The sequence below is a fragment of the Heteronotia binoei genome, chromosome 4, assembly GCF_032191835.1.
Source record: "Heteronotia binoei isolate CCM8104 ecotype False Entrance Well chromosome 4, APGP_CSIRO_Hbin_v1, whole genome shotgun sequence".
NCBI classification, from domain to species: Eukaryota; Metazoa; Chordata; class Lepidosauria; order Squamata; family Gekkonidae; genus Heteronotia; species Heteronotia binoei.
The window spans coordinates 77,455,667-77,483,653 of record NC_083226.1 but is presented as its reverse complement, the minus strand read 5'-3'; the positions used below and the strand labels follow the sequence as shown (position 1 = coordinate 77,483,653).

At 45.5% G+C, this 27,987-nt stretch overlaps 1 protein-coding gene across 4 annotated transcripts in view; it reads right to left on the bottom strand.

Moving 5' to 3' along the window:
* Positions 1-27,987, bottom strand: part of DAPK1 (death associated protein kinase 1) — a 165,912-nt gene that overhangs the window by 79,524 nt on the left and 58,401 nt on the right. For all 4 annotated transcript variants that reach the window (XM_060235449.1, XM_060235445.1, XM_060235446.1 and 1 more), the window contains exons 4-7: positions 14,080-14,218; positions 7,528-7,657; positions 5,671-5,719; positions 5,544-5,570 (exon numbers count right to left, since the gene is read on the bottom strand). In XM_060235449.1, the coding sequence (XP_060091432.1) occupies positions 5,544-5,570; positions 5,671-5,719; positions 7,528-7,657; positions 14,080-14,218 (345 nt within the window). The remainder of the gene's footprint in view (positions 1-5,543; positions 5,571-5,670; positions 5,720-7,527; positions 7,658-14,079; positions 14,219-27,987) is intronic.

The following is a 27,987-nucleotide window of genomic DNA, read 5'->3' as shown; positions in this document are numbered from 1 at the left end:
ATGGTGAAACAGTCCGTTGGCTAGATGAAAGACCAGGGAGAACCAGTGCTGTCTGGGCCACCAGGGTGTCACAAGGATGCCCACAGGCCTTTCCCTCAATATCTTCTGCACTACCTTGGTGAATAGGGGGATGGGCGGAAACAGGTACACATGATGTTGATTCCACGGAACGAGGAGGTCGTCCCCCAAGGTCAGGGGATCTGCTCCCGCCCTGCAGCAGAAGAGCTTGTTGCACGTGGCAAAAACGTCTATCTCTGGAGTTCCCCAACTTATAAAGAGGGGTCAAAGGAATTCCCAGTTGAGCTCCCATTCGTGGAGCAAGGCTCCCCCTCGACTGAGGAAATCTGCACACACATTCAAGTCCCCCAAAAGATGTGTTGCCACCAAAGACACACCCATTGATATGCACATTTCCCAAATGTTCAGAGCAAGTATACAGAGGCTGCGGGAGACCGTACCCCCGTCTATTTATGTAGGACATGGCTGTTGTATTGTCTGTCATAATGGCTACCTTTTTGCCGTTGAGAAGCATCTGGAAAGACTGGATGGCATGGAAAATCGCCAACAGTTCTAAGCAATTTATATGGTGGTGTGCATGGTGACTGGGCCACCTGTCCCCCACGCAAAGGCCGTTCATATGTGCTCCCCAACCCCACAGGGACGCATCCGATGTTATTGTGACGTACAGGGATGGTCTGTGGAAGGGCGCCCCCTCCATCAGATGATGCCGCTGTTGCCACCAGGTGAGAGAGGATAGAACTTCTGGAGGGACGGTCATCAGACGAGATGGAGAGTTGAGATTGCATCTGAAGTGTTTGAGGAACCATAATTGCAGGATCCTCATGTGAAGCCTGGTGAAGACCAGAACCGAAGTGGTAGCGGCCATGAGGCCCAAGAGATGCTGTACTTGGCGGGCTGTGACAGTGGGACTGCACCGAAAGGTCTGAACACGATTATGTCGTCCGCCCAATTTGGAGGCAGGAAGGCCTTGCATGCAAGGGTGTCTATTATGGCTCCTATAAACTGTACCCTCTGAGAAGGTTGTAGGTGCGACTTCTTTTGGTTGATATGCAGTCCTAGCTCCTGAAGAACGGAGAGAGTGATGGCAATGTGCCACAAAAGGCTGGTCCTGGATTCTGCCATGAGGAGCCAATTGTCTATGTAAGGGAACAGGGTTATACCTTGCAATCTCAGATGGGCTGTGATAACCATCATAGTCTTGGTGAAAACCCTGGGGGCTATAGAAAGGCCGAAGGGTAAAGACCGGTATTGGAAATGGGCTGCTCCAATGGTGAATCTCAGGTACTTCCTGTGAGAGGGATGAATGGAAATGTGGAAGTACGCGTCCTGTAAGTCCAGCGTGGCCATCCAATCTCCCCGATTTAGAAGAGGGAGGATGTTGGGTAGTGAGGTCATTCTGAATTTGTGGTTGGTGATGTACAGATTCAAGGCTTGAAGGTCCATGATCGGCCGAAGACCTCTGTCTCGTTTTGGGACCGTGAAGTAGCATGAATAAAAACCGAGTCCCCTTTGATTTAAGGGAACTTGTTTGATGGCTTGTTTGAGAAGAAGTGACTGAACCTCCTCTCTTAAGGTGATTGAAGGGTTGGTGGAAACAAATGACGGGGTGGGTGGATTCTGATGGAATTCGATCACATAACCCAGCCGGATTATGGATAGGACCCACTGGTCTGAAGTTATCTTGGACCATGCCGGGAGGAAGGGGAAGAGGCGGGTATGGCCCAAAGAAGATGGGTGGGAGGGGAGGAAGAACAAAAGACAGTCAAAGTCCCTGCTTGGGCTGTTTAGGGCCCTTCTGGTGAGAGGATTGAGACGATGAAGGAGGGTACCTAGGTTTAGCCATATAAGACTGCTTAGAAAATGGCGGTGTAGATTTCGGATGCCACGATTGCTCTGAAGGAGATTTCAAATAAGGTTTCTTATTCCAAGGTTTTGGCCATGGTCGTTTAGTTTGGGTACGAGGTGTGGAGACTCCCAGGTTTCTGGAGGTTCGGATACTCTTATCCATCTCCTGTAATACAGAATCAGTATTTGAACTGAAGAGGCCATTGCCATCAAAAGGTAAGTCCTCAATGTAGGCTTGAGTGTCCGGTTGTAAGGCCGTGGAGCTTAACCAGGAATGACGTCTCAGAGAGATAGCTGTTGTCAGGGTCTTAGCACAGGTGTCACCCGAATGCTTAGCCGAGTTAAGTTGTTGCTTGGCTAAGGTTATTCCCTCCCTTTGAATCTTCTTGAGAGCAGTCCTACTCTGTTCTGGCAGGGTAGGCAAGATGTTGGAAACCTGTTCCCAGAGGGCGTATTGATAACAACCCATACAAGCGGTGTAGCTGGTAATCTTTACACCCAGGGAACCAGCAGAATATAGCCTCTTTCCTAGGTTGTCCAATTTCTTCCCTTCCTTGTCTGGCGGGGCAGAGTGTGTCTTCTTCACCTTGGAAGATGAGGACACTACTACAGAATTCTGTTTGGGCTGGGTGCAGAGGAATTCTGCACTGGACTCTTGAATGCGATACATGTGGTCCAGCTGACGCAATGAGATGGAAGTGGAAGCTGGTTTCTCCCAGGAAGATTTTGCAGTATGCAGCATGAAGGTAGTAAGTGGTAAAGCTACTGCAGCAGAAGTGTCCATTTGAACAATGTCAAAAACGGTGTCAGTAATCACTGGTTGAGGTTGGACAGTAGTAAGGGACAAAGATTGAGCCATACGCTTAATGAAGTCACCATAAGACTCGAAGTCCTCCGAAGGTGAAATGGGTTGCTCCTCTGCTATCTTCTGCGGTGGAGAGGGTTCCCCATGTGATGAGGTTGTTTCTTGTTCCTCTGGGGTCGACCCTCCGATGAACCTGGGTGACGCATCAGGAGAGTCAGACCGTTCTGACAAGTGTGGAGTCGGGGAGGAAACAGGGTCCGTTGTTACGCCTTTCGTTCTCTCTGAAGAAGTCTGTTGAGCGGGTTCCCGATGCTGTCGAATCGGCTCGACGTCGGGTGGCTTCGATACCGACGCAGATGGTGCTCGCCTAGAAGGTCTGTAAGATGTACGGGATTGATAGGAAGCTTCAGAGAACTGATCCCAGTCCATCTGGCATGGAGGAAGCCACGGAAAGGAAGGCTGCATGGGATACACCCCGTATAAGTATTGCCACTGACGCTGGTCCCATGGGATCTGTGAAGGCAGGCAGTGGGGAGAAGAATGACTGATCTCTCGGTATTGAGGAGAGCAGCTTCTTGAAGAACAGTCCCTCTGCGATTCTTGCAGTCGACCCCGAGGAAGCGGGCTTCGGGATCGAGGGGTCTCCGCTACTGCTCGGGTTCGATCAGGTGGGCTCCTCTTGGTGCCGGAACGTTGCGCCAGTTCTATCTTGGAAGATATGACTAGCTCAGTCGACATCGAGGCGAGGATGGTGATATCGGAGAAGCTGAGAGATGGATTTGCTGTGTTTCGGCTTATCCGATCTCTTAGCCTTCTTCTCCACATGGGAACCCTTATCCTCCTTATGCCTTTTTTGTAGGCGTAGAGGAATCCAACAGAGCAGCCGAGCCCGAGCGTTTGTTAGGGCGATCGGCGTTGGAAAGGGTACGATCGGTCTCGAGCGACTTCGAGGTCGATGGTTCAGCGGGTGCAGTCGATCGACCCGTTCTGATGAAGACATTTTCCGAGGGGAGAGCGCCTGCTCCATAAGGGCTGCTGCAAGGCGGGCAGCTCTGTTTTTCTTGGTCTGTTTAGAAAATTCCACGCAGTGCGCACAAGAGTCCGTTCTATGGAGCTCCCCAAGGCACAATAGGCGCAATGAATGTCTGTCCGGTGGGGCGATTTTACTCCCACACTTGGAGCACCTCCTGAAAAATCCCCAACGTCTTTCCATATGAGAAGCTGGAAGGAAGGACGGGTTGGGGAGGTGGGAAAAAAGTTTTCGAGCCCGCACTCCCCCAAAGCTTAAACCACTATAACTAACTAAGAACTATAACTAACTACAACTAAAACTATATAATAAATTTTTTGGAATAAAGAAGTTCACCGACAGGAGCGAAGAAAGACCAACTGATCAGCGCGGTGGTCAGAAGAAAACTGGTGGGATGTCCGCTCCCATCTTAGTGAGCATGTGCAGTGGGGCTTCTAGGCATGCACACTGGGACGTCGGTGTGGAAATCCGCAGCTTTTAAGTTTACCGATCGAGATCGGCGCTGGTGTCTAATCCCATCAGTGTGATGCATAGAGACCACGAAGAAGATCCAGTGGAGAGAGAAGTGATTTCAGATGCCAAATGAAAATAACCCTCAAGGACTGAGGAAAACCAACTAAGGGAGGTGTCCCTCACCCTCATGATCAAATGGTCACCTGTACCAAAAGGATCAACAGCACCAGTATGCTTTCATCCAGATGTAAATGAGATTGTCAACCAAAGGAACCAGTGGAGAGTGAAGTGATTTCAGACACCAAATGAAAATAGCACACATTGGTAATGAGACAGTAAAATTAGGTCTCAATTTGGTCCAGGAGGATGCACTGTCTTGAGCTTCACTGTCAATTCCAATTCAGCAGTCTCTCTCTCTCTAATCTCCCTTTGAAATTCCTTTGTAAGAGCACCACTACTCTTAGGTCAGCAACTGAATGTTGTGGTTTCTAATGTCAGACTTATGTACATTTATTCTTTGCAACCTCTTGGATGGAAATGAGACCTAGGTTTCCTGTCTCATTACCAATGCTGGTATCTCCATGCCTCCTACCCCCTCTGCATATCACACCTAATCCAATCAAGCCTGCTATTGCCATTTGACATCTGAAATCACCTTTATAAAGTTGATATCTCCGGTACCTCATGTTACATTTTATGGCACACATGGTCCAGGCCCAACAAAGTGACATTTATATTAGATCTGGCCCTAGTAACAAATGAGTTCGACACATTGGCCTTAGACTTTGCCTAATTCAACAAAAATGTCTGTGCCTGTTGCAATGGACTCTTGCTTGCTTTCACAAATGCAAATTTGACTTGGAAGACAGAAGCTGGATGCTTGCCTTGCAGACATTGCCTTTAGTTATAGATTTGAGATGTGAAGGGCTATGTTGCATTAATCTATGTAGTTTTCTTCAATTATTTGTTCTTGGATTATAGCTCACCCCCACAGATTCTTCACAAATATAGTACTTTATGAATTCAGTGAGTTCCATTCATGGAAAAGACATTAATATTTCAGTAGTGGAATGCATGCCACTTTCTAATATTGAGAAAAGGATGGATAAAATGTTGGAATATGAAAACACAAGAACTCAATAGCAAAGATATGCTATGGAAACCTACACATACATTTGGCAGAAGCTGAAGCTTGTCTTGTTCTTTTCTCTTTTATTCTTCCGAACCACTTTTGTTTATTTATCCATTTTTTTCTCTCTTTATTATTATTTTCTCCCCTTTCTTGGGGAAAGAGTGAAAGAGACTGCTGTGGCTGTTTCTATTGTGTACACTTGTAATCAGCAATAAATATTTGCAAGAAAGAGTATGATTAATAGATTTAGTACTTACAGAATGTAAGTTATTACACCAATGCTCCTGCAAAGAAAAGGGGGTGGGAGGTAAATGCTTGTCAGAATTTAGAAATGAACAGCAAAATCACAACTAATTTCAAGTGCTATACATTTTCAGAACTTACCACATATCAGCCTCAAGACCCAATGGCTCATAGTTTACTATTTCAGGAGCTAAGACACAAAGATTAGTTTTAGTACACAGGTGGAAAAAACAGAGCAGTTTGACCTTTTACTAAAACAACAAGATTGGATGTGACTTTTCCATTCATAACTTCATATTACATAATCACTGCTATTATCAAATGCTCGGCTGAGCCACACTGATGCATGGATCAGTATACCTACATTATAATTGACCTGATTGGCATTCTGAAGAGTTTTGGATTTAACACGAAGGCATACTTTGTGCTCCTAAAGCACTCCCAAATTGCCTCTTTGCTTTTTCTTATGGGTTGGATTCAAGTGAGAATCCTCCACAAGAAGAAATGGAAAGAATCTTTAGATTTACCACAATATTCTTATATGGTTAATGTATGGGGATTCTGCTTATTTTTTATGCCAATAAAGGTATTGACTGACTGTCTTTATTTTTCCTTATGCACTAAATCTGATATTTTCCCACAATGTTTTGTCTATGCTACTCAGCTTATTAAGGTACACACCTATGTGCCTTGCAGGCTCTCTTCTTTGCCTTCAGTTTTTTTTCACCTCATTATCAGCAACAAAATGCACTGTTACTCACTCAATATTTTGCACATTTCATTATTTGCCTTAATAGGTTTGTGACAATATTGTTTTAAATTTTTTTAGTGGATTTTAAAAACACTCCTCCACCCACCCCTTCCATCTTTACACTGCTCTGTTTTGGCCTGTTAATTTGAAGTCAACCTGTACTATTTTCCTTTGCACTATTTTCTTGTCTTTATTGAATTAGTTTACTTTTGGATTAAAAGCAAATTTGCTGGACTGCTGGCATTGATTACTTATGTTTCCAACCCACACATTTCTACTAAGAATAACATTTAAGGTAGCTTACACATGAATATTTTAAAAAAGATCAATATATATTTCCTCTCATCCCTTCTAAACAATTATTTACCCAATGGTTCCTTTAACTTCCCTTCATCAATATACTATATAAAACTCTTACACTGTTACTGGGTTTTGTTTTGTTTTTTGGTATGGTAACATACATAACTATCCAGTACGTCTTAGAATCATTCATGATTTTTGTCTCCAACATTTCCCTACAGCATCTTTATTTCAGTATTTATTAGGCCAGAAAAACGTCATGATGTGATGTCACCCCAGAGTCGGAAATGGCTGGTGCTTGCACAGGGGACTACCTTTACCTTTATTACTGATTTATAACTGAACTTTGTTTATTCTACCTACCCCCACCCACTGTCTTTGCAATTTATGTTATTCCTGGATGGTGCAGTACTTTAAGACCTCTGTGGGTTCCCTCCCCCAATTACCATTCTGTTTCAACGTTGCTCGTTATATTACTGTGCCCTTTCTTCACTGCGGGGCCCTGCTATCAAAAGACCCATGCTTACTCAGTGAATGTCTACTTTTGCATGTGCATTAGCTGCATTCAGATTTCATAACAAGTTGTAATTAAACTAAGATATGCTGTGATAGGCACAAAAGTAGTTTGTTGCGTCTGCATACTCCACAAACTCCTTTTCCTTCTAAACAATTGTTTAGTTCCTTCTAAACTCTTACTATGTTATTGGTATTTTTTTTGTCTGGCAACATACAGATAATTCTTCAGTTTGTCTCAGAATCACTCATGATTTTTTTGCCTCACAGCATTTCCCTACAGCATCAAAAGTCCCATTCTTTTATTTAAAGGGGTTTTTTTTAGACAAATACAAATGTAGAGCAGAAGTCATTTCTGCACTGGTTATAGCCAACCAATTTTAATGCTGCCCTGAAAATGTGGCATAACAGGAAAGAAGAGCAAGAGTACTTACCAACAAATTCTGGTGTTCCAAAAATGTTCTTAAACTCATTACTAAAGTCTATTTTGTGTGCCAAGCCAAAGTCAATGATCTTGATACGAGGTTTTGGTACATTTCTATCCAGCAGCATTATGTTCTCAGGCTTAGAAGAAAAGTAATAATTGTATGAAAATTACAGTATAGGAATATTTTCCCCACAATGTAGGACCCCTCCCCCCAAAAAAAAGAGTACTCAAGAAAACTTTGTGTCCAGGTCCTCCCCCCTAATATCTGAGACTCTGTTCAAAAATCCTCTCACAGAAGTATATTTTCAAGTATAATACAAAATTGTGTCAGGAAATCCAATATTAAGACAATACATAGCAAGGTTTAATATTAGCTCTATATGTTGTGGCAGAAAAAACCCAGTGTTGCACCCTGAATCCTGACTGAACCTGGGGCCCAAGATTGATGTATGTGATGAACAGTGTTTATGCCTTTGCTGCAAAGGGTTACCAACAACAGTAGTAAAACAAAGAGCTGCCACTTGTCCTCTTCTAAATAATATTTTCCTTCAGTGTGTAATATTCTCTGGGGTCTGGTGTGTAGGAATTAGCTCATCTATCCAGATAGTCATCACACAGGAGACTCCGGCAGCTTCAACAATAGGCTTCTTTATTACTTCAGCTCGGAAGACACACACACACTTACAACTACTGCCTACACACTGAATTAGACCTAAAACCCTTCCCATACAGGCCTTGAAGGGATAAACAGAAACTAGTTTGTGAAGGAGTAGAAAAGAGAAAGCGTTCACTAGCACCTTAAAGACTAACACAATTTGATCAGAACTTAGAATCAGAATCATAGAGTTGGAAGGGACTTCCAGGATCATCTAGTCCAACCCCCTGCACAATGCAGGAACTTCAAAAACACCTCACCCACACGTATATCCCCAATTAAAAGTTATTATTATTATTATCCCTGTTCCATGCCTGGAAGATAGCAAAACCTCTTTCCAAACTAGCCTGGAGAAAAAATGCTGAATGACCCCAAAGTGTCAATCAGCATTCTCTGGATGTGTAAGAATGGTCCGCAAGAACTAAGCACTGATGCAAACCTTCGCACCCTCCTTCTCATGATCTGCCTAATTCACAGAATTAGCATTGCCGTCAGATGGTCATCTAGCCTCTGTTTAAAAACTTCCAAGGAAAGAGAGACAACCACCTCTCAAGAAAACCTGTTCCACTGATGAACAGCTCTAACTGCAAGGAAGTTCTTCCTAATATTTATCTGAAAGCTCTTTTAATTTCAACCCATTGGTTCTGGTCTGACCTTTTGGAGCAACGGAAAACAATTCTGCACCATCCTCTCTATGACAGACCTTCAAGTACTTGAAGATGGTGATCATATCATCTCTCTGTCATCTCCTCTCTAGGCTAAACATATCCAGCTCCTTCAACCTTTTCTCATCGGACTTGGTCTCCAGACCCCTCACCATCTTTGTTGCCTCCTCTGGACATGTTCCAGCTTGTCTATATCCTTCTTAAATTGTGTTTCCCAAAACTGAACACAATACTCTAGCTGAGGCCTAATCAGAGCAAAATAAAGCGATACCATCACTTCACATGATCTGGTCACTGAACTTCTGTTGATCTGGACATCAACGTCTGTTGATACAGACCAAAACTGAATTTGCCTTTTTAGCTGTCGCATCACACTGCTGACTCATGTTCAGTGTATGGTCTACTAAGACCCCTAGATCCTTTTTGCACATCCTAATGCCAAAACAAGTGTCCCCTATTCTATAATTATGCATTTGATTTTTCCTACCTAAATGCAGAATTTTACATTTATCCCTGTTAAAATTCATTTCATTGGTTTTAGCCCAGTTTTCCAGCCTGACAAGATCATCCTGTGTCCTGACTCTATCTTCTACTGTATTTGCCACCTCTCCCAGTTTAATATCATCTGCAAATTTAATAAGCATTCCATCTATTCCTTCATCCAAATTATTTTAAAACATCCAAATCAATGAAAAAGCTATTGAGAAAAGCAGGTCCCAGGACAGATCCTTGAGGCACTTCTTCAGTTGTTAGCAGTGACTAATGAAAGCTCATACTCTGCCACAAAATTTTGTTAGTCTTTAAGGAGCTACTGGACTCTTGCTTTTTTTGATTGCTAGAGACAGACTACCCATCTTGATCTGGTCTGTGAAGGCTCACTTAAAAGCATACACACATACATATATCATATCTCCTTTCTAGCTAACATTGACATCTTACCAACTGATTGCCAATGTATCAAAACCACATCAGACCTGGGAGTCTTCTGTCACTAGTACTTGAGGAATGGTGCAGAATAGTCTTTACCACTATCCCATAACATAGCTCTTGAATTTCCCTGGCAACCCCATCTCTGTGTTTGCCTAGTTACATCAGTTGTTTCTGCCACTGCAGGAGAAGCATCCATATCCTGCTCAGGTCCCCTTACTGATGGAAGTGGTGTCTGAGCAAGGTGTTCTTTGTCTACTGACTCCTGAGTTTCTATGACCAGGTGTCTGTCAGGATATGTCAGAAGTAAAGGGCCATGCAGGCTGACCTGCCAATAATGGTGGATCCCCTTTAACAGTAATACAGAATGTGATACTGCATGTGGTAGAACCACTCTTGCAGTGAGCCATGATCACACCTCTCATGTTGATTCCTGCACCCCCAAAAGCAGCTAGTGTCACATTTGTCTTTGTTCTGTGCATTTTGTGTTGCAGGCATTCTGCAATGTGCTGATAATACCTTCACTATTTAACTTGAAGGGAATTGAGGAAATATCTTCATTATTCTTTCCTGTGGTGAACTGCTGGAAGCTTGGGGTCATTGCAAATGCTTGAGTCCTCCTGGTAATGGTCTTTACTCTTGGTTGTTCAGTCGCACAGTCGAGTCTTACTCTTTGCAGCCCCATGGACAAAGTCACGCCAGGCCCTCCTGTCTTCCACCAACCTCCGAAGTCTGCTCAAATTTGTGTTTGTTACATCAGTAATGCCGTCCAGCCATCTCATCTGTCCCCTTCTTCTTTTGCCTTCTGTCTTTCCCAGCATCAGGATCTTCTCCAGTGAGTGCTCCCTTCTCATTCGGTGGCCAAAGTATTTGAGCTTCAGCTTCAGTATCTGACCTTCCAGGGAACAATCTGGGTTGATTTCCCTTAGGACTGACTGATTTGATCTTCTTGCAGTCCAAGGGACTCTCAAGATTCTTCTCCAGCACCACAGCTCAAAAGCATCTATTCTTCTGCGCTCAGCCTTCCTTATGGTCCAGCTCTCACAGCCATACATTACTACTGGGAATACCATCACTTTGACTACATGGACTTTTGTTGGCAGGGTGATGTCTCTGTTTGTTATTATACTGCTCAAGTTCACCATAGCTGTCCTCCCAAGGAGCAAACGTATTTTAATTTCATGGCTACAGTCACCATCTGCAGTGATCTTGGATCCCAGAAATGTGAAGTCTGTCACTATTTTCCTCTGGCCTTTATTCTGCAGATGTCAATTGATTGCGTCAGAGTTAAATTGGGGGATTCCAAGTGCCATTCCTTGATTTTACTATCTGAAATACTGAAGACAATCTTGTCCCTTAACATCAAGTCCATGGAAGTCACAAATTCACAATGCTCAGACTTCTCTTTGAGTATCATAACAAAGGAGTCTGTGCTTTCTTAAGAAAGTTGCCAGAACTGATAAAAAAACAATTTTGTTTCCCACAGGTTCACAATAGTTTTTGAATGTAGCAAGGGCTTCTGCTAGGGTCTTGTCCGCAGGGTCTACATAGATGTCAGACAGACATATATGTCCAGTGCTGTGTCCACTATGCAGTGCAGAGTTACAGCAATTTTATAAAAACAGGTTGCTTACCTGTAACTGATGATCTTTGAGTGGTCATCTGTGCAGTCACACACATGGGTTTTCCACCTGGAACGAACCCGACCTCGGAGAATTCAAAGCTAGCCTAGGCGTTTATTTTGGCGTGCATTCCCTCTCAGTTTGGGGAGCAGGCATCCACTGCGCATGCCTGGAGCGAGGGGAAGGCGCTCCACCCACCCAGTTTCTTCTAGATGCTGTATAGAGAAAAATGTTAATAGAGTAGAGTATAGACTAGCAGCGGGGAAGGCTGGGCGAGCGTGTGTGACTGCACAGATGACCACTTGAAGATCATCAGTTACAGGTAAGCAACCTGTTTATCTTCATCGTGGTCTCTGTGCAGTCCCACACATGGGTGACTGGTAAGCTGAAGTGCACGGAGGCGGGTGCTGGTTCTGTAATAGAAGAACATGTGTTAACCATGCATATAGGAATAAGAAGTATTGTACTTACAGGGAAATAGACTGGAGACGTCAGTCAAAAATGGAACGAAGTACAGCCTTCCCGAAGGATACGTCTCGCCGAGCACGAACGTCTAAAGCGTAGTGTGTGGCAAATGTAGATGGAGAAGACCAGATCGCAGCGGCACAGATGTCCGCTATTGGTACAGAAGGTTGATGACATGGAGAGAGCTCGAGTGGAATGAGCTCACAAGTGTTCAGGTATGGGCTGTTTAGCCAGTTGGTAGCATAAGGCAATGGCAGCCACAATCCACTTTGAAAATCTCTGGGTAGAGATTTTGTGCCCCTGCTTAAGAGTTCCACAGGCTACAAAGAGTCTAGGGTCCTTACGGAAGGGGCGTGTCCTTTCAATATAGTAAGTGAGAGCCCAACGTACGTCAAGATTGTGTAGGGTCCGTTGACCCATGTCACAAGGTTTTTAAAAGAAGGAAGGTAAGGTGGTCAACTTTCCCAGGTGATACGGTGAGACGACTTTCAGTAAAAACGCAGGGTCAGGGCGTAGAGTGACTCTGTCATGGTGGAAGATAGTGTATGGAGGATCTGACTGAAAAGCACAAATGTCACTGACTCTCCTGCCAGACGTGAGTGCCACTAGCAACACCGTCTTCCATGACAAGAGATGCAGTGGAATAGATGACATTGGCTCAAAGGGGGGTTTCATTAGTTGGCTCAGAACAAGAGATAAGCTCCATGTGGGTTGCAGTTGGTGAACTGGAGGTTGAAGATGTAAAATGCCCTTTAGGAAGGCTTTTGTTGGAGAGACCGAAGCTAAGCTGAATATCAGTGGAGAGGTAACTGATTACAATCTTTTGCTCCGGGACTTTTTTAAGGCAAACTAAATAATTTTGGAAGGAGGGAAGGAGTGATCTAAAAAGAAGGGAAGACAAAGAAAAGAAAGATTGAACTTTGGACTTTGTTAAAATAAGGACAATGCTAAAAATTGGGAAAGAAGTATTTGTCCCCCAGACAAAATAGGCATAGAGAGTGTCCGTCAGTTGAGGGAATTCTGATCCCACACCGGGTACACTTTTAAAAAGATGCTTTGGAGTCCTTCCCTTCCATACGCCCGGGAGGGGGTGGGGGGAGGAAAGGAAAATAGCAAGAAGTCTTTTTTTTTTAAACGATACCAGTTGGTGAAGTAGAAGAAGAGAAGTCATGAAGAAAAAATGTAGTGTAGTTGAGGAGACGCAACGAGGTAGGTGTATCCCAAACGGCGGTTAGAAAGAAACTGGGTGGGTGGAGCGCCTTCCTCTCGCTCCAGGCATGCGCAGTGGATGCCTGCTCCCCAGACCAAGAGGGAATGTGCGCCAAAATAAATGCCTAGGCTAGCTTTGAATTCTTCGAGGTCGGGTTCATTCCAGGCGGAAAACCCATGTATGGGAATGCACAGAGACCACGATGAAGATCCCTCTGACTCATTATCAGCTGTTGTAACTTGTAGGCACAGTTTTCATTTCTACTCCCATTTTTGCCAGTTTTCTCCTAAATTCCTGGTAAAGCTTAGCATAGAGGAAGGCTTAAAATGTTCCTTACGCCCTGTTCAATACGGGATTCTGAACCAGAAAGTCCTTTGGCAAACTCCTTCTTCTTACCTGATGTAATATCCTCTGGGATCTGATGTGTAGGAATGAGTCTACTTATCCAGATTGTCAGTACATAAAGAGACTTTGGCAGCTTCAACAATAGGGCTTCTTTATTGCTGCCAGTGGGGAAGACATCTACACATACTTGCAACCATAACCTACACAGGCTGAACTGAAATTAGGTGAAGCCCCTCCCATACAGGCCTTGAGGGGGGAAATGGAACCTAATTTGTGAGGGCTCAAAGGCATGCACACATATGTGTATCACACAGTGGTTTTCACTGTGCCTTGAGACACAGTAGTGAGTTATGACAGTATTGTAACTGGTTCCCAAGGGCAGAAAGGAGTAGTAGTAACATTTTGTCTCTGCACAATGTGAATGGCCATGAAATACAGCATGTTACTCAGTAATGCTATTTATTTATAAGTACTAAAGATAAATGAACCATAAACTTGCTCTGTGATATCTGGGATGGTAATGCAGAATTACTTGGCAAATGGTTCCTGTAGAGTTAACGCACATTATGTTGGGAAGTGGGTCCTACTTTGAAATGTTTGAGAATTATTGCTTTACACAAAGATTGATGCTTATTTTTGATATCTAAGGTTTAAAGGATGCAAATCTTACCTTGAGATCAAAGTGTGCTATTTGCAGACTGTGCAGATAATTCACACCATTAAGGATTTGCTTGAGAAATTCTGTCGCCTCCTCTTCAGTCAAAGATTCTTTTTCAGCTAAAAAATCAAAAAGCTCCCCTCCTGCAACACTGTGAGAATATGAGCAGTAGTTAATGACACACACTTTAACAGATTTTTTTTTGTCTCAGGGACTTTGCACAATCATATTAAGCATTCCAAAAACATTATTTACAGATTACTGAAACCAATGTTCACATTTTATATGTAAATTACATAGCATTTTAATCTGAACTAAAATACTGCAATCCTGTATACATTCCAGAACTTGAAAATTTTTTGATGGCCACTAAAAATGATGCCGGCACCTATGAATGGGAACCATGTTTTCAGCTCGAAACAATTTAAGTAGTCAAATGTAAAACTAAATTTAGAAAAATTTTCTTCAAAAATTATGTTCAGACCATACTCACACAAAAGGTTGCTTACTCAGAACTGATGATCGGTTTGTGCCTGCACAGGACCCAACCTTGGAGAGATACCAGAGCTAGATTTTGGTGATTTTTTTTGTATGCTTTTCCCTTGCTTTGAGAAGCAGGCATCTTCTGTGCATGCCTGGAGCAGAGAGAAAAGTGGCGTCCCACTAAGTTCCTTCAAACAACCATTGGTAAGTCCCATCAACTAAAGTTCCAACTGAGCCTGCTCTGGCGGGGAGGGTGGGATATAAATCCAATAAATAAATAAAGGTAAGCAGAAGGTTGGGCAGATATGGGTGACTGCACAGATGACAACTCAAAGATCATCAATTGCAGGTAACCAACCTGTTTATCTTCTTTGTGGTCCCACACATAAAGATTCTGAGTTTGTGTCTGTACAGTATTACAGTACTATACAGTACAGTATTATTGTGTCTATACAGTATTACAGTACTATTACAGTAGCTTGAAGGAATGCTATATATTTAACATGTTCATACATCTTTGCATACTTATTAAGACAAAATATTTTACAATGTTCTACCAAATGTCAGTATGGTTTAAATTATTTAGTATCTGTTTGAAATACCATATTAAGAAAAATCTCAGATATTACAGGTTTAGATTCTGCCTGTAAATTCTTAAGAATTTGTCATGTCTCCATCCATCAAATAACTTCAAGATATCTCACATAAAAATAACAGATGATCATAAAATAAAAATCAAACCATAAATCCAAAAAACACAAAATCCCTAAAACCTCAATAGTAAAACTTATCAATTTATAACCTGTCCATACAGAATAAAAATGCCCTGGTCCTATCTCTAGATGGACAAAAGAAAGCTCACCAAATTAATTTATTTGGACAGAATGCAAAACAATTGAGTGGGAAAAGGTCCTGCTCATTGAAACGTTCAGCCTAACCTCAGAAAGGTATGGTAATTACTGGAGTGCTGTTGGATTATTTCATGCATAGAGTTACGTATATAGGTGAAGACATTCTCTGAAGGAGACTGGCACCAGAGAAAGACAGGTTGCTTACCTGTAACTGTAGATCTTCGAGTGGTCATCTGTGCATTCACACTCATGGGATAGTGCGCCTGCGCCGATCCCCGAATCGGTACCTGAAAAAGCCCGGGATTTTTTCGCGCTCGGCGCCAATGGGGATCCCGCCAGCTCCTTCCTGATCGCCGAAAGCCTCTTACTGGAGGGAGACCGTCAGCAGTGGGGAAGGAGGGCGGGTAGTGTGAATGCACAGATGACCACTCGAAGATCTACAGTTACAGGTAAGCAACCTGTCTATCTTCTTCGTGGTCTCTGTGCTTCACACTCATGGGAGACTAGCAAGCAAAGCATACCTGGAGGTGGGAAGACGGTCAACCTGAAGAAACAGCTTGCAGCACCGCAGCTCCCAACCGAGTCCTCTGCTGAGCATGCACGTCCAGCGCGTAGTGCTTCATGAAGGCATGCGGAGAAGACCAGGTAGCCGCCTTGCAGACGTCGGAAAGGGACACACCTTTCAGGAATGCCACCGACGTGGCCATCGCCCTTGTGGAGTGTCCACGAACAGGTCCAGGTAAAGGCTTCTTCGCCAACAAATAACAAATAACAAAGTTTAATCGTCTCAGTGAGCCACTTGGAAAGCCTTTGAGACGAAATCTTGGACCCTAACTTGGGGGCAGAGTAGGAGACAAAAAGTTGGTTGTCCTTACGAAAGCCCCGTGAACGATCCAAATAAAACAAGAGGGCACATTTAACGTCTAAGGCATGCAGCCTGCGCTCCTCATCCGAGGAAGGGCTAGGGTAAAACGTGGGTAACCAAACTTCTAAGTTAAGATGAAATTGGGAAACCACCTTGGGAAGAAAAGTAATGTCTGGAGCTAGGGAGACCCCCGCTTCCCTGAAGGCAAGGTAGGGGTAATCACAGCGCATCGCCGTGAGCTCCCCCGCATGACGTGCTGAGGTGATGGCAACCAAAAATGCAGTCTTCCAGGACAAAAGTTGTAAGGAACATGTTGCCATGGGCTCAAAAGGACGACGAGTCAACCTGTCCAGAACCAGAGTCAAATCCCACAACTGTGGAGGGGATCTAGAAGGGGGATGAAGGCGGAACAGTCCCTTCATGAACCTCTTGGAGTGAGGGTGAGCGAAAACAGAATAGCCCTCTACTGAAACATGGAAAGCAGAGATAGCCGCCAAATAAACCTTGATGGAGGAGAATACCAGCCCCTCATCCACCAAGGCTAAAAGAAACTCAAAAATTGCCGAAAGCCCAACGGAGTCAGGCGACGTAGGGGAGTCAGCCACAAAGTTACCGAACTTCTTCCACTTCCTCTCGTAAGAGGCACGAGTGGAAGGCTTCCTGCTGCTTTGGAGGACTTGCTGGACCCTGGTGGAAAACCCTACTGATCGATGAACCATGCCGTCAGCTTCAGGTGAGGCACGTTGTGGTGGAGTACGTGCCCGCCCTGGGCCGACAACAGGTCCGGATCTGTCGGGAACTGATAAAATACCCCCCTCGACTGCTGGAGCAGGATCGAGAACCAACTCTGACGGGGCCACCAAGGAGTCACCAGGATGCAACGTGGCTTCTCCTGAACTAACTTGTGGACTACCCTTGTCAGTAGAGGCAAGGGTGGGAACATGTAAAGGAACCAGCCCCCCCACTGAAGAAGGAGTCCGTCTCCCAGCGAGGCTGGATCCGCACCTCCCCTGGCACAAAACAAGGGGCACTTTTTGTTCTCCGCTGTGGCGAAGACATCTAGCTGTGGGTACCCCCAACGCTGGAACACCGGCTCCAGGAACCGCCATTGCAGTTCCCATTCGTGTGGGAGAGCTCCACCCCTGCTGAGAGAGTCCGCCTGAATGTTGAGGACCCCCGGCAGGTGTGTTGCCTTCAGAAAAATGTCCCACTGGAGGCACTCCGTCCAGAGGTCCATCGCCAGCGAGCACAGTCTGCGTGACACTGTCCCCCCCTGTCTGTTTATATAACACAGGGCAGTGGTGTTGTCCGTAAGCAGTGCCACAGTCTTCCCTGCTAACAGAGGGCGAAAGGAGCGAAGGGCGAAGTGAACCGCCAGCAGTTCCAAGTAATTTATATGGCACCGACTCAGTTTCGGAGGCCACTGGCCCCCCACACATAGATCTTCCAGGTGAGCTCCCCACCCCCACATGGAAGCGTCGGTGGCAATAGTCACAGTAGGGGTTGGTAGATGAAAGGGAGCCCCTTGACAGATGTTGCTCTCCAATCCCCACCATTGCAGAGATTGGATAGTCCCGGGTGGGATGGAAAACCTCTTTCGGGGCGAATCTCTGAGCGGACGAAAATGGCGTAAGAACCACAGTTGCAGTCCCCTCATTCGCAGTCTTGCGAAACATAGCACGCTTGTCGTCGCAGCCATCAGCCCCAGCATCCGCTGGAGCTGCTGAGCCGTGCGCCACTGCCGCCTTTGGAGAAGCTGTACCAGATTGATGATGTCCTTTGCTCTCTGCGAAGGAAGGAATGCTCGGTGTTGATCTGTGTCCAGCAGAGCCCCTATGAATTGAACTGTCCTTGATGGAGTCAGATGGGACTTCTCCAGGTTGACCTGCAATCCCAGGGTGCCGAGAAGACGCAGAGTGATGGCAATGTGCGTTGTCAAACTTTCCTTCGACTTCGCAACAAGAAGCCAGTCGTCGATGTATGGGAAGACAACAACTCCCTGAAGATGAAGGCGGGCAGCCACCACACTCATCAGCTTTGTGAACACCCGAGGAGCGGTAGACAGTCCAAACGGCAGGGCCCTGAACTGGAAGTGCCGAGCACCCACTGCAAACCTTAGGAAACGCCTGAACGCAGGGTGGATGCTGACATGAAAGTAGGCATCCTTGAGGTCCAGGGTCGCCATCCAGTCTCCCTGATTGATGAGGGGCAGGATAGTTTGCAGGGTAGCCATTCTGAACTTCTGGTACAGAATGAATTTGTTCAGACTCCGAAGGTCCATGATAGGCCTCAAACCCCCGTCCCATTTGGGGACCAGGAAGTAACGGGAGTAAAAGCCTCCTGTCCTGGCCTCCGGCGGAACCACCTCTATGGCTTGTTTCTGTAGGAGGTTGTTCACCTCCGCCAGCAGAGGTGGGGAAGGGGGAGTGGTAACTACCACGGACTGGTTTGGGGTCTGAACAAACTCTATTTTGTAGCCCTCTTTTACGATGGACAGTGCCCACCTGTCTGTGGAGATCAACTCCCAGGCAGGCAGGAAAAGGCGTAGGCGGATGGAAGAGCCAACAGTGGGAACGATGACGCGTGCTTGCAGGAAGTCAAACCCCCTGCTTCTGAGGACGAGCCCCCTTAGACTTGTTGGAGGGCTGGGCCCCGTAACGGTTCCTGCCGTTACCAGAGAAGGAGGGTCGTTCAGGCTGTGCAGGCCGGGGACGCCATTGATCAGGGGAGAACCTTTGATAGGGCTTCTTGGTCCAGGGCTTAGGCCACTGCTTGGACCTAGAAGTTTTGGGGGTGGATTGGACGCCCAAGTTCTTGGAGGTCTTGACACTCTTATCGAACTCTTGCAGCGCCGTGTCAGTTGTGGTGCTGAAGAGCCCATCACCCTCAAAAGGCAGGTCCTCGATAAAGGTTTTTGTATCTTGGTGGAGTGCCGTAGACCGAAGCCAGGAGTGACGCCTAATGCAGACTGCAGAGGTGATCTGTTTGGCTGAGGCTTCCACCATGTGTTTCGCTGCAGCCAGTTGTTGTCTGGCCACAGCAAGACCTTCTTTCTGCAGCTTGGTTGCAGCGGCCTTTTTGTCCTCACTTAGAGAAGAGAGGAACGGGGCAAGTTGTTCCAGCACGGCATACTGATACCTAGCCATGCAGGCTGCATAGTTAGATATTTTTATGCCGAGTGCCCCAGCTGAGTAGACCTTGCGGCCCATTCTGTCGATCTTCCTCCCTTCTTTGTCCGGTGGAGCGGAGTGAACCTTCCTGGCCTTTGAGGAGGAGGAGACTACCACCGAGTTAGGGCGTGGATGGGTGAATAAGAATTCAGCCCCCGTCTCCTGGACCCTGTACATGTGGTCCAGCCGTTTGGATGACACCGGCGTCGAAGATGGTTTGTTCCAAGGTTCCTTGACCACTTGAAGGATCACCTTGGTAACCGGTAGAGCGACCGCAGTGGACGTGTTCTTCTGCATTATGTCGAACACGTTGTCGTCCACTACGGGTTCTGGCTGGGTCACGGGTAATCGAAGGGTGGCAGCGATGCGTTTCACAAGGTCCCCATAAGACTTTAGATCCTCCGATGGCGAAATCGGAAGATCCTCAGCCGTCTGGGAGACCGGTGAAGGGTCTAAGTCTTGGACTTCACCGTCCGACTCCGATGAAGAGTCTTGATGGGTGGAATGCTCTGACAGGATCGGGGTTGACTCTCGCGGCGGCAGCTGGACCGGCAGTGGTCTACGCGGAGTTTCAACCGGAACCAACTGTCGATCCGGGGGGACCAACACCGAAGCCGACGCCTTCCTGGATCGGTGCGAGACCCTCGACACGGAAGAATATTCTGACGCTCGCTCCCAGTCCTGGTAGTCCTCCGGGTACCAATGACAGGAGTCGTACCGGGAGTAGGGCGGTTGCCACCTGCGTTGCTCCCATGGTGGTATCGGGAAGCGTTGAGGCGCATGAAACGGCTCCGGTGCACGTCTGTCCCGAGGTCTGAACGGAACCAACGGGACTATCGGTGCCGACTGTTCCACCTCCGAGGCCGATTCGCTAGCCGACCGCCGACGGGACCCAGAAGATGACGAGCGTTGGGTCAGGTCGATCTCCTGCTCCTATGCCGACAGACGCTGCTGACTCACAGGGCTTCGGCGTGGAGAGGCCAAGATCTTCTTCGGCGGCTTAGAGATCGCCGACGCCGATGGGGAAGGAGTGCGGGGTCGCTTCCGCTTCTCCTTTGATTTCGCCTTCTTAGGAGCTCGGGTCCCCGAGTCCTCTCAGCGCTTCTTAGCGGGCGTATCCACCGAGCCCTCGCGGGAACGTTTTGTGGAGCCACGCTCTTCCGGCGGATCAGTCGGAGTCAGTATCGGAGCAGCATCGGCCGATGCAAGCTCCTGTGCCGGGGCGTTGGTCGATTTCGGTACCGACGACTCCATCGGTCTATGAGGCCGAAGCGCCGATTCGATGAGCGCCGCCGATAAACGAGCCGTCCGATTTTTTCTGGTCTGCTTCGAGAAGCGGAGACAGTGCGGACAGGATTCAACCCGGTGCGCTTCTCCCAGGCACAACAGGCACAGGGAATGGCCATCCGGAGGGGCGATCTTCTTTCCACAAGCACGGCAGCGCTTGAAAAACCCCCAGCGACTTTCCAAAGAAAGAAGCCGCAGAAAAAACTACTCAGAATGATCTGAGAGAAAACGGGGGAAAGCGGGAGCGAAGCACCCCAAGGGGCAGTTCGCCAAACCAACAAAGAACGCTTTTTTTTTTATACTAACACTAACTATACTAAGCTATAAATTTAACTAACTAACTAACGATAAACGAGCTAAGACGAGAAAAAAAGGCAAAGCCAAGGATTCTCACCGACCGGGGAAACGGAAAGGAAAACCTCTCAGCGCAGCGGTCAGAAAGGAACTGGCGGGATCCCCGCGCTGGCGCTGGTGGGCATGCGCATTGGGACGCCTGCGCATGCCCATTGGCGCCGAGCGCGAAAAAATCCTGAGCTTTTTCAGGTACCGATTCGGGGATCGGCGCAGGCGCACTATCCCATGAGTGTGAAGCACAGAGACCACGAAGAAGATCATTTCATTTCCCCCTGTCCCATTATTTCCTTTTACCTTCCCTGAAAGCCTCCATAGTTTATCTCCTTTTCCTGCTTCATTCTGCCCTTTCCACTCACCATCTAACTTACATTTATCTGCCACTACTGTCTTTAGCTTCCCCCTCCCCTTGGGAAAATCTGGTTCAAGTTGCATGATGTTGCAAGAATTAATGGAGGTGCCACAAATGCCAAAACATTGCCAAAAAGGCCCCTGCTCCCTCTCCCTGCCTTTTACAGACAGAAACCAGGGCTCAAGGTTGTAATACTATTGGTGTTACCTACAAATATCCACTGAGAGGGCATTTGTTTCTTAAAGATACATGCGCTGCTCCTATTAATGTTGTGGGGTTTTAATCCCCCAGTGTACTTTTTAAAACAAGATTTCAGAGTTTTCAGCAAACTTGGGGCAATTCACAAAAAGATCTACTTTGTCTGTTCATGGCTTCAGTCTCGGTATTTAAGTAACAACAAATTTAGCAATGATCAGAATTAGCTTATACAAGTGACTAATCTCACTTCCCACCCACCATTTCCTTTTTCCATTTCCTGAAAGTCCCATAGCCACTTTCTTTTTTCTGCTTCCTTCTCTTCTTCTAGGGTTGCCAACCTGCAGCTTTCTTGGAATCACAATGGATCCTCTATCCACAGAGATCAAATCCCCTTAGGGTTGCCATCTCAAAATCATTTGTAATGAGGGCTGGATTTGACATAAAGGAGACCTTGTTGGGCCATGTTAGGCCGGGTTGTGTGTGTACCTATTTAAGATTAGGGAGCAGAGATATAAACTTTATAAAGGACACAGACAAACACAAAGATTAAAGAGGTTTTAAAAAAAAAACAACCCTTAAAATTAGCATTCATTGGTCTTAAAGGTGCTTTCTTTGTATCTCTCCCATGTGATCCAGGGAACTGGACAAAGGAAGCTCGGCTCTGGCTCGTTCCTTCCTTCCCCAGGAGACCAGGATGGAGAGGATCCTCAGCCAGTAGAAAGAAGAGAGGCTTGGCTCAGAAGCTCTGCTGTGCAATTGAGAGAGCCTGGCAAAGCAAACTCTACCTCTCCCACTTCCTCCCCAAGGGAGGTGTCAGGGCATGACAGGAGAAGCCTCAGCCAAGGGAGAAAATAGAAGTTTTGTTCTGCAGCTCCTGTGTGATGGAGCAAGCCCTGAAAAGTAAGCTGTTTTGCAGAAGGAAGCAAGAGAGAGGGAGAACGAAACAGATGACAGCCAGTTGCTCGGGGGCCTTATAGGAGCCCTCTGAGAGCCTGATTCAGGCCTTGGACCGCATGTTTGACACCCCTGCTATATAGATTGTGAAATAACAGACTTAAGATATGTTTTTTCCATGGAGACTTAGGGCTTAATTTTCTACTTCCACCTGGAGGTTGGCAACTATACTTCCCCTGCAGAAAATGATCACTTTGGAGAGTGATGTACCTGGAATTAGACCTTCTGAGGTCCTTCCTCTCCTAAAACTTCACAATCCTCAGTCTACACCTCGCAGATGTCTATGGATTTCCTAAACAGGAGTTTGCAACCATATCGCCTTCCCACCCACCAACCTACCTTTACCTGCTCCTGTTTCTTAAGCATTCCTCCCCTATCCTGCAGCCTCTTTCTAGGAAACCTGTGGCCCAGTTTTGTGGTGCCAGCCGCTGGGAGAGCAACGAACCCTCAAGAATTTGTGTAGGGTGTGTGCCTCACTCTCCTTTGTATCCGCTTCCTTACATTATTTCCTCTTTCTCTCCTCCTGGCAACTCCCATATCCTCTCCCCTTAAGAACATAAGACCATAAGAGAAGCCATGTTGGATCAGGCCAATGGCCCATCCAGTCCAACACTCTGCATCACACAGTGGCAAATATATGTGTGTGTGTGTATATATACACACATATACATATATACTGTGGCTAATAGCCACTGATGGACCTCTGCTCCATATTTTTATCCAATCCCCTCTTGAAGCTGGCTATGCTTGTAGCCGCCACCACCTCCTGTGGCAGTGAATTCCACATGTTAATCAACCTTTGGGTGAAGAAGTACTTCCTTTTATCCATTTTAACCTGACTGCTCAGCAATTTCATCAAATGCCCACGAGTTCTTGTATTGTGAGAAAGGGAGAAAAGTACTTCTTTCTCTACTTTCTCCATCCCATGCACAATCTTGTAAACCTCTATCATGTTACCCCGCAATCGACATTTCTCCAAGCTAAAGAGCCCCAAGCGTTTTAAAGTGTACCAAACCTTTAATCATTCTAGTTGCTCTTTTCTGGACGTTTTCCGATGCTATAATATCCTTTTTGAGGTGCAGTGACCAGAATTGTACACAGTATTCCAAATGAGACCACACCATCGATTTATATAGGGGCATTATGATACTGGCTGATTTGCTTTCAGTTCCCTTCCTAATAATTCCCAGCATGGCGTTGGCCTTTTTTATTGCAATCGCACACTGTCTTGACATTTTCAGTGAGTTATCTACCACGACCCCAAGATCTTTCTCTTGGTCAGTCTCTGCCAGTTCACACCCCATCAACTTGTATTTGTAGCTGGGATTCTTGGCCCCAATGTGCATTACTTTGCACTTGGCCACATTGAACCTCATCTGCCACGTTGATGCCCACTCACCCAGCCTCAACAGATCCCTTTGGAGTTCCTCACAATCCTCTCTGGTTCTCACCACCCTGAACAATTTAGTGTTATCTTCAAACTTAGCCATTCCACTGCTTACTCCCAACTCCAAACATTTATGAACAAGTTAAAGAGCATGGGACCCAGTACTGAGCCCTACGGCAACCCACTGCTCACCGTCCTCCACTGCGAAGACTGCCCATTTATACTCACTCTTTGCTTCCTATGAATTAGCCAGTTTTTGATCCACAAGAGGACCTGTCCTTTTACTCCATGACTCTCGAGCTTACTAACGAGCCTTTGGTGAGGAACTTTATCAAAAGCTTTCTGGAAGTTAAAGTAAACAACATTTATTGGGTCTCCTTCGTCCACATGTTTGTTTACCCCCTCAAAGAACTGTAACAGGTTAGTAAGATCTTCCCTTACAGAACCCATGCTGAGTCTTCCTCAATAACCCGTGTTCATCAATGTGCCTACTCATTCTGTCTTTGATAATGGTTTCTACCAACTTTCCCGGTATTGAAGTCAGACTGACTGGTGTGTAATTTCCCAGGTCTCCTCTGGAACCCTTTTTAAAGATGGGGGTGACATTTATTACCTTCTAGTCCTCAGGAATGGAGGCAGATTTCAATGAAAGATTACATATTTGTAATCCCCTTTGACTGTCTCATTCTCTCCTCCGCCAGTCCCCAACCTGCCATTCATTTGCCTCTCATCTTCAGTTATAGTCATTATTTATTTACTTCAATTGTATCCCACCTTTCTACACAGTGGAGATCAAAGCAGCTTATATTATTCTCCTTGCCTCCTTTTTATCATCCCAACAACCCTATGAGGTAGGTTAGTTTGAAAGTATATGACTGGCACTCAATCACCAGTGAGCTTCCACAGGAAGATGGGAATTTGAACTTGGGGTTTTCAGACCCTACTCCAAAGTTCAAACCATTAAACCACACTGGCTTTCATAGGGAGGCTGCTGTTGAACAGTGGCAAGTAGCCAGGCCTAGGTGGTATAAAGTCACCCAGAGGTTGCTTTCAGGTCTAGGTTTGCCAACCTCCAGGTGGGACCTGGAGAGCTTTCATAATTATGACTGAACTCCAGATGCAGAGATCTGCCTCCCTGGAGAAAATGACTGTTTTGGAGGGTGGTATTCTATGGCATAATAACCAGATGAGGCCTATCCCCTCCCCAACCCTTGCTCTCTTCACACTCCACCACAAAATCTCCAAGAATTTCCCAGCTTGGAGCTAGAAAACCTAGCCAGGTCTGGCCCTAATGAGTCCTCCCTCAAAGGCCAAAACAGGAAAGGCCCTGCCCCCCCACCTTTTTCCTTACATAAACCCAACCTGGAGTAGTGTGGTTGCCTAGCAAGAGTCACTGAGGAAATGTGTTGGTCAAAGTTACAGGTGCTCCTGTTATCATTTTTGGATTTTAAAAAAAATATATTTTAAAAAAAGATTTCGCATTTTTCCTTTCTACGTTCTCACATTATCATACCCGCCTGAACAGAGAAGCTATTGAGATTTACAAACACCAGCACAACTTTAACAGAAAGGAAGAAGGCATTTCCATCCACCAGTCTTGGTATCCAGCTCTGCAAAACACCCTACAGACTATAAATTGCAGAAATTCACAGAACAACCAGCACATTCCACAGAACAATCAGCACAGTCAACAACCATCTTCCTTATCTTCACACCCCTTCCAACCCTCCCAGCAATTAACACAGAACAATGGTCACATTCAACAGCCAGTTTCCTTATCACTACCCTTCCAGGAAGCCCCACCAAACAATGGACACATCCACAAACCTATTGCCCTTTCACCACACCCCCTCCAGCCTAGAAATAGCAGCTCTCCAGCAGCCCTGGCCTCACTCAATGCACAGCAGCCAAGAAGGTCAGAGCGCCTGCTCCGGCTGCAACGCCACTGAGGATGTTCTCCGCAGCCGAGAACGAAACGTCTGGAAGAAAAACTTTCTCCAGTAGAACACGGCACTTGAGCCCGAAAGACTCTACAAACCCTAATATGTTTTATTTATTTTATTTATCTATATCCTGCCCTTTTTCTCAACGGAGAACCAAAACAGCTTATATCATTCTCCTTTCCTCTATTTTTATCCTCACAATGACCCTGTGAAGTAGGTTAGGGTGAGAGAATGTGACTGGCTCAAGATCAGCTAGTAAGCTTCCATGGTACAAATGTGGATTTGAACTTGGTACTAGATTCTAGTCCAATATTCTTAACCATTACACACCAGGGGTGTTGAACTCATGAGGGTCAAATCTGATATATATGAGGCCATTTATGTCATAAAATGTAATGCCAAGTAGAGATATAAACTTTATAAAGGACACAAACACAAAGATTTTTTAAAAGCTTTTAAAAAAGTGCTTGGAGCATCAGCACTTGTTGGTTGTAAAGGTGCTTTTTTTGTATCTTTCCTTTGCGATCCAGGGAACTGGGCAAAGGAAGCTCTCTCTGGCTCTTCCCTTCCATTTAAGGGAATCAGGATGGGGAGGAGCCTCAGCCAACAGAAGGAAGAGAGGTTTGGTTCAGTAGCTCTGTTGTGCAATTGAGAGAGCTGGCAACGCAAGCTTTTCCTCCTCCCTTCCTCCCCAAGACCTTAGCCAATTGAGAAAATAGAGGCTTTGCTCTGTAGCTCCTGTGAAATTGAACAAGACTGGCAAAGCAAGCTTGATGAAGAAGGAAGCAAGAGAGAGGAAGAAGGAAGCAGATGGCAGCCAGTCGCTTGGGGGCCTGATTTAGCTCCCGGGCTGCATGTTTGACACCCCTGCATTATACCATACTGGCTCAATACATTCACTATATATATTTTTAATACACACATAACAGGTAGTAATAACTACCATAAAAACTGGGAATAAAGGATGGAAAGTAAAGAAAGAAGAAGCCTGTAAAAGAGAAGGGACTAAGGATAAGGAAACTTATTTGTATGAAAGAAATCCATAACAGAAAGGGAGTATCATAATAGAAGAAGAGAATATAAATACATTTTTCCCATTATAAAATGTAAGAAACAAATTGCATACAGGTGGTGATTTCATCAAATAGCAAAGAAGACTGCTACACTTCCCAGCAGTTGTTTTGTGATTCATTGTGTTGCAACATGTGACTTGTTAAATTGAAGCAGTTTATTCACTTCACTGAAAGTTAAGCAAAATAAAATTTAAAATTAAATTGTAAAAAATGCCTATTTCACTAACATGAAACAAAAATATTGAGATTTGACTTTTAAAGTTTTTAAATGTACCCAATATTGTATAAACACAGAGACAAAGAACTTTTCCTAATATAATATTCTTTCATATAGCATCAGAGAGATATTAGTCAAAACATCTTTATGATGGTCGATGTGCATTCCTGAATAATTTTATCTTCTGGTTCCCTATTAAGATTATTGAACAAATTCTGTATAGCTCCTTAAAGAACTGTACGTTCTTAAACTCTGATTAGCAGAACACCAGAATGATTACCACCCACAGACTCTAAATACTTCAAATGCCATAGCATATAATTACATTACATTCAGACCATGTACTAATTCAGAGTTTTCTTATTCACCATCAGAAAATTAAGTTCTATCGGCGACTTCCGGAGTTGGAAAATGCCGAGCTGAACTGCTTCTCAGAAGGGGAGCAGGCTGGAACTTCTGTTTGGGGTAGTGGAAGGCAATCTAATGCCTACCGCCTGCTTTTCTCAGTCAGAGATCAGTCCAAGATATGCACAGGAAACTTTGAGGAGATTTACCATGGCTAAAAGGGAGTCCCTGGGGGGGGGGCTCCTTTGAGGCTTTGAGGGATCTCCGGAGACAAGTTGCATTTTCATCATCTGCAGAAGTTTCCAGAGTCATTTATTTGACATAAGCTCGACAGGATCCTAATCTTCTTTGATACGGCTAAACATCTAAAGCTATACAAGACCGGTGTTGATCTGAATAACTACAGAAAAGGTACAGATTGCTATCTTTCATTCTGGGACTAAT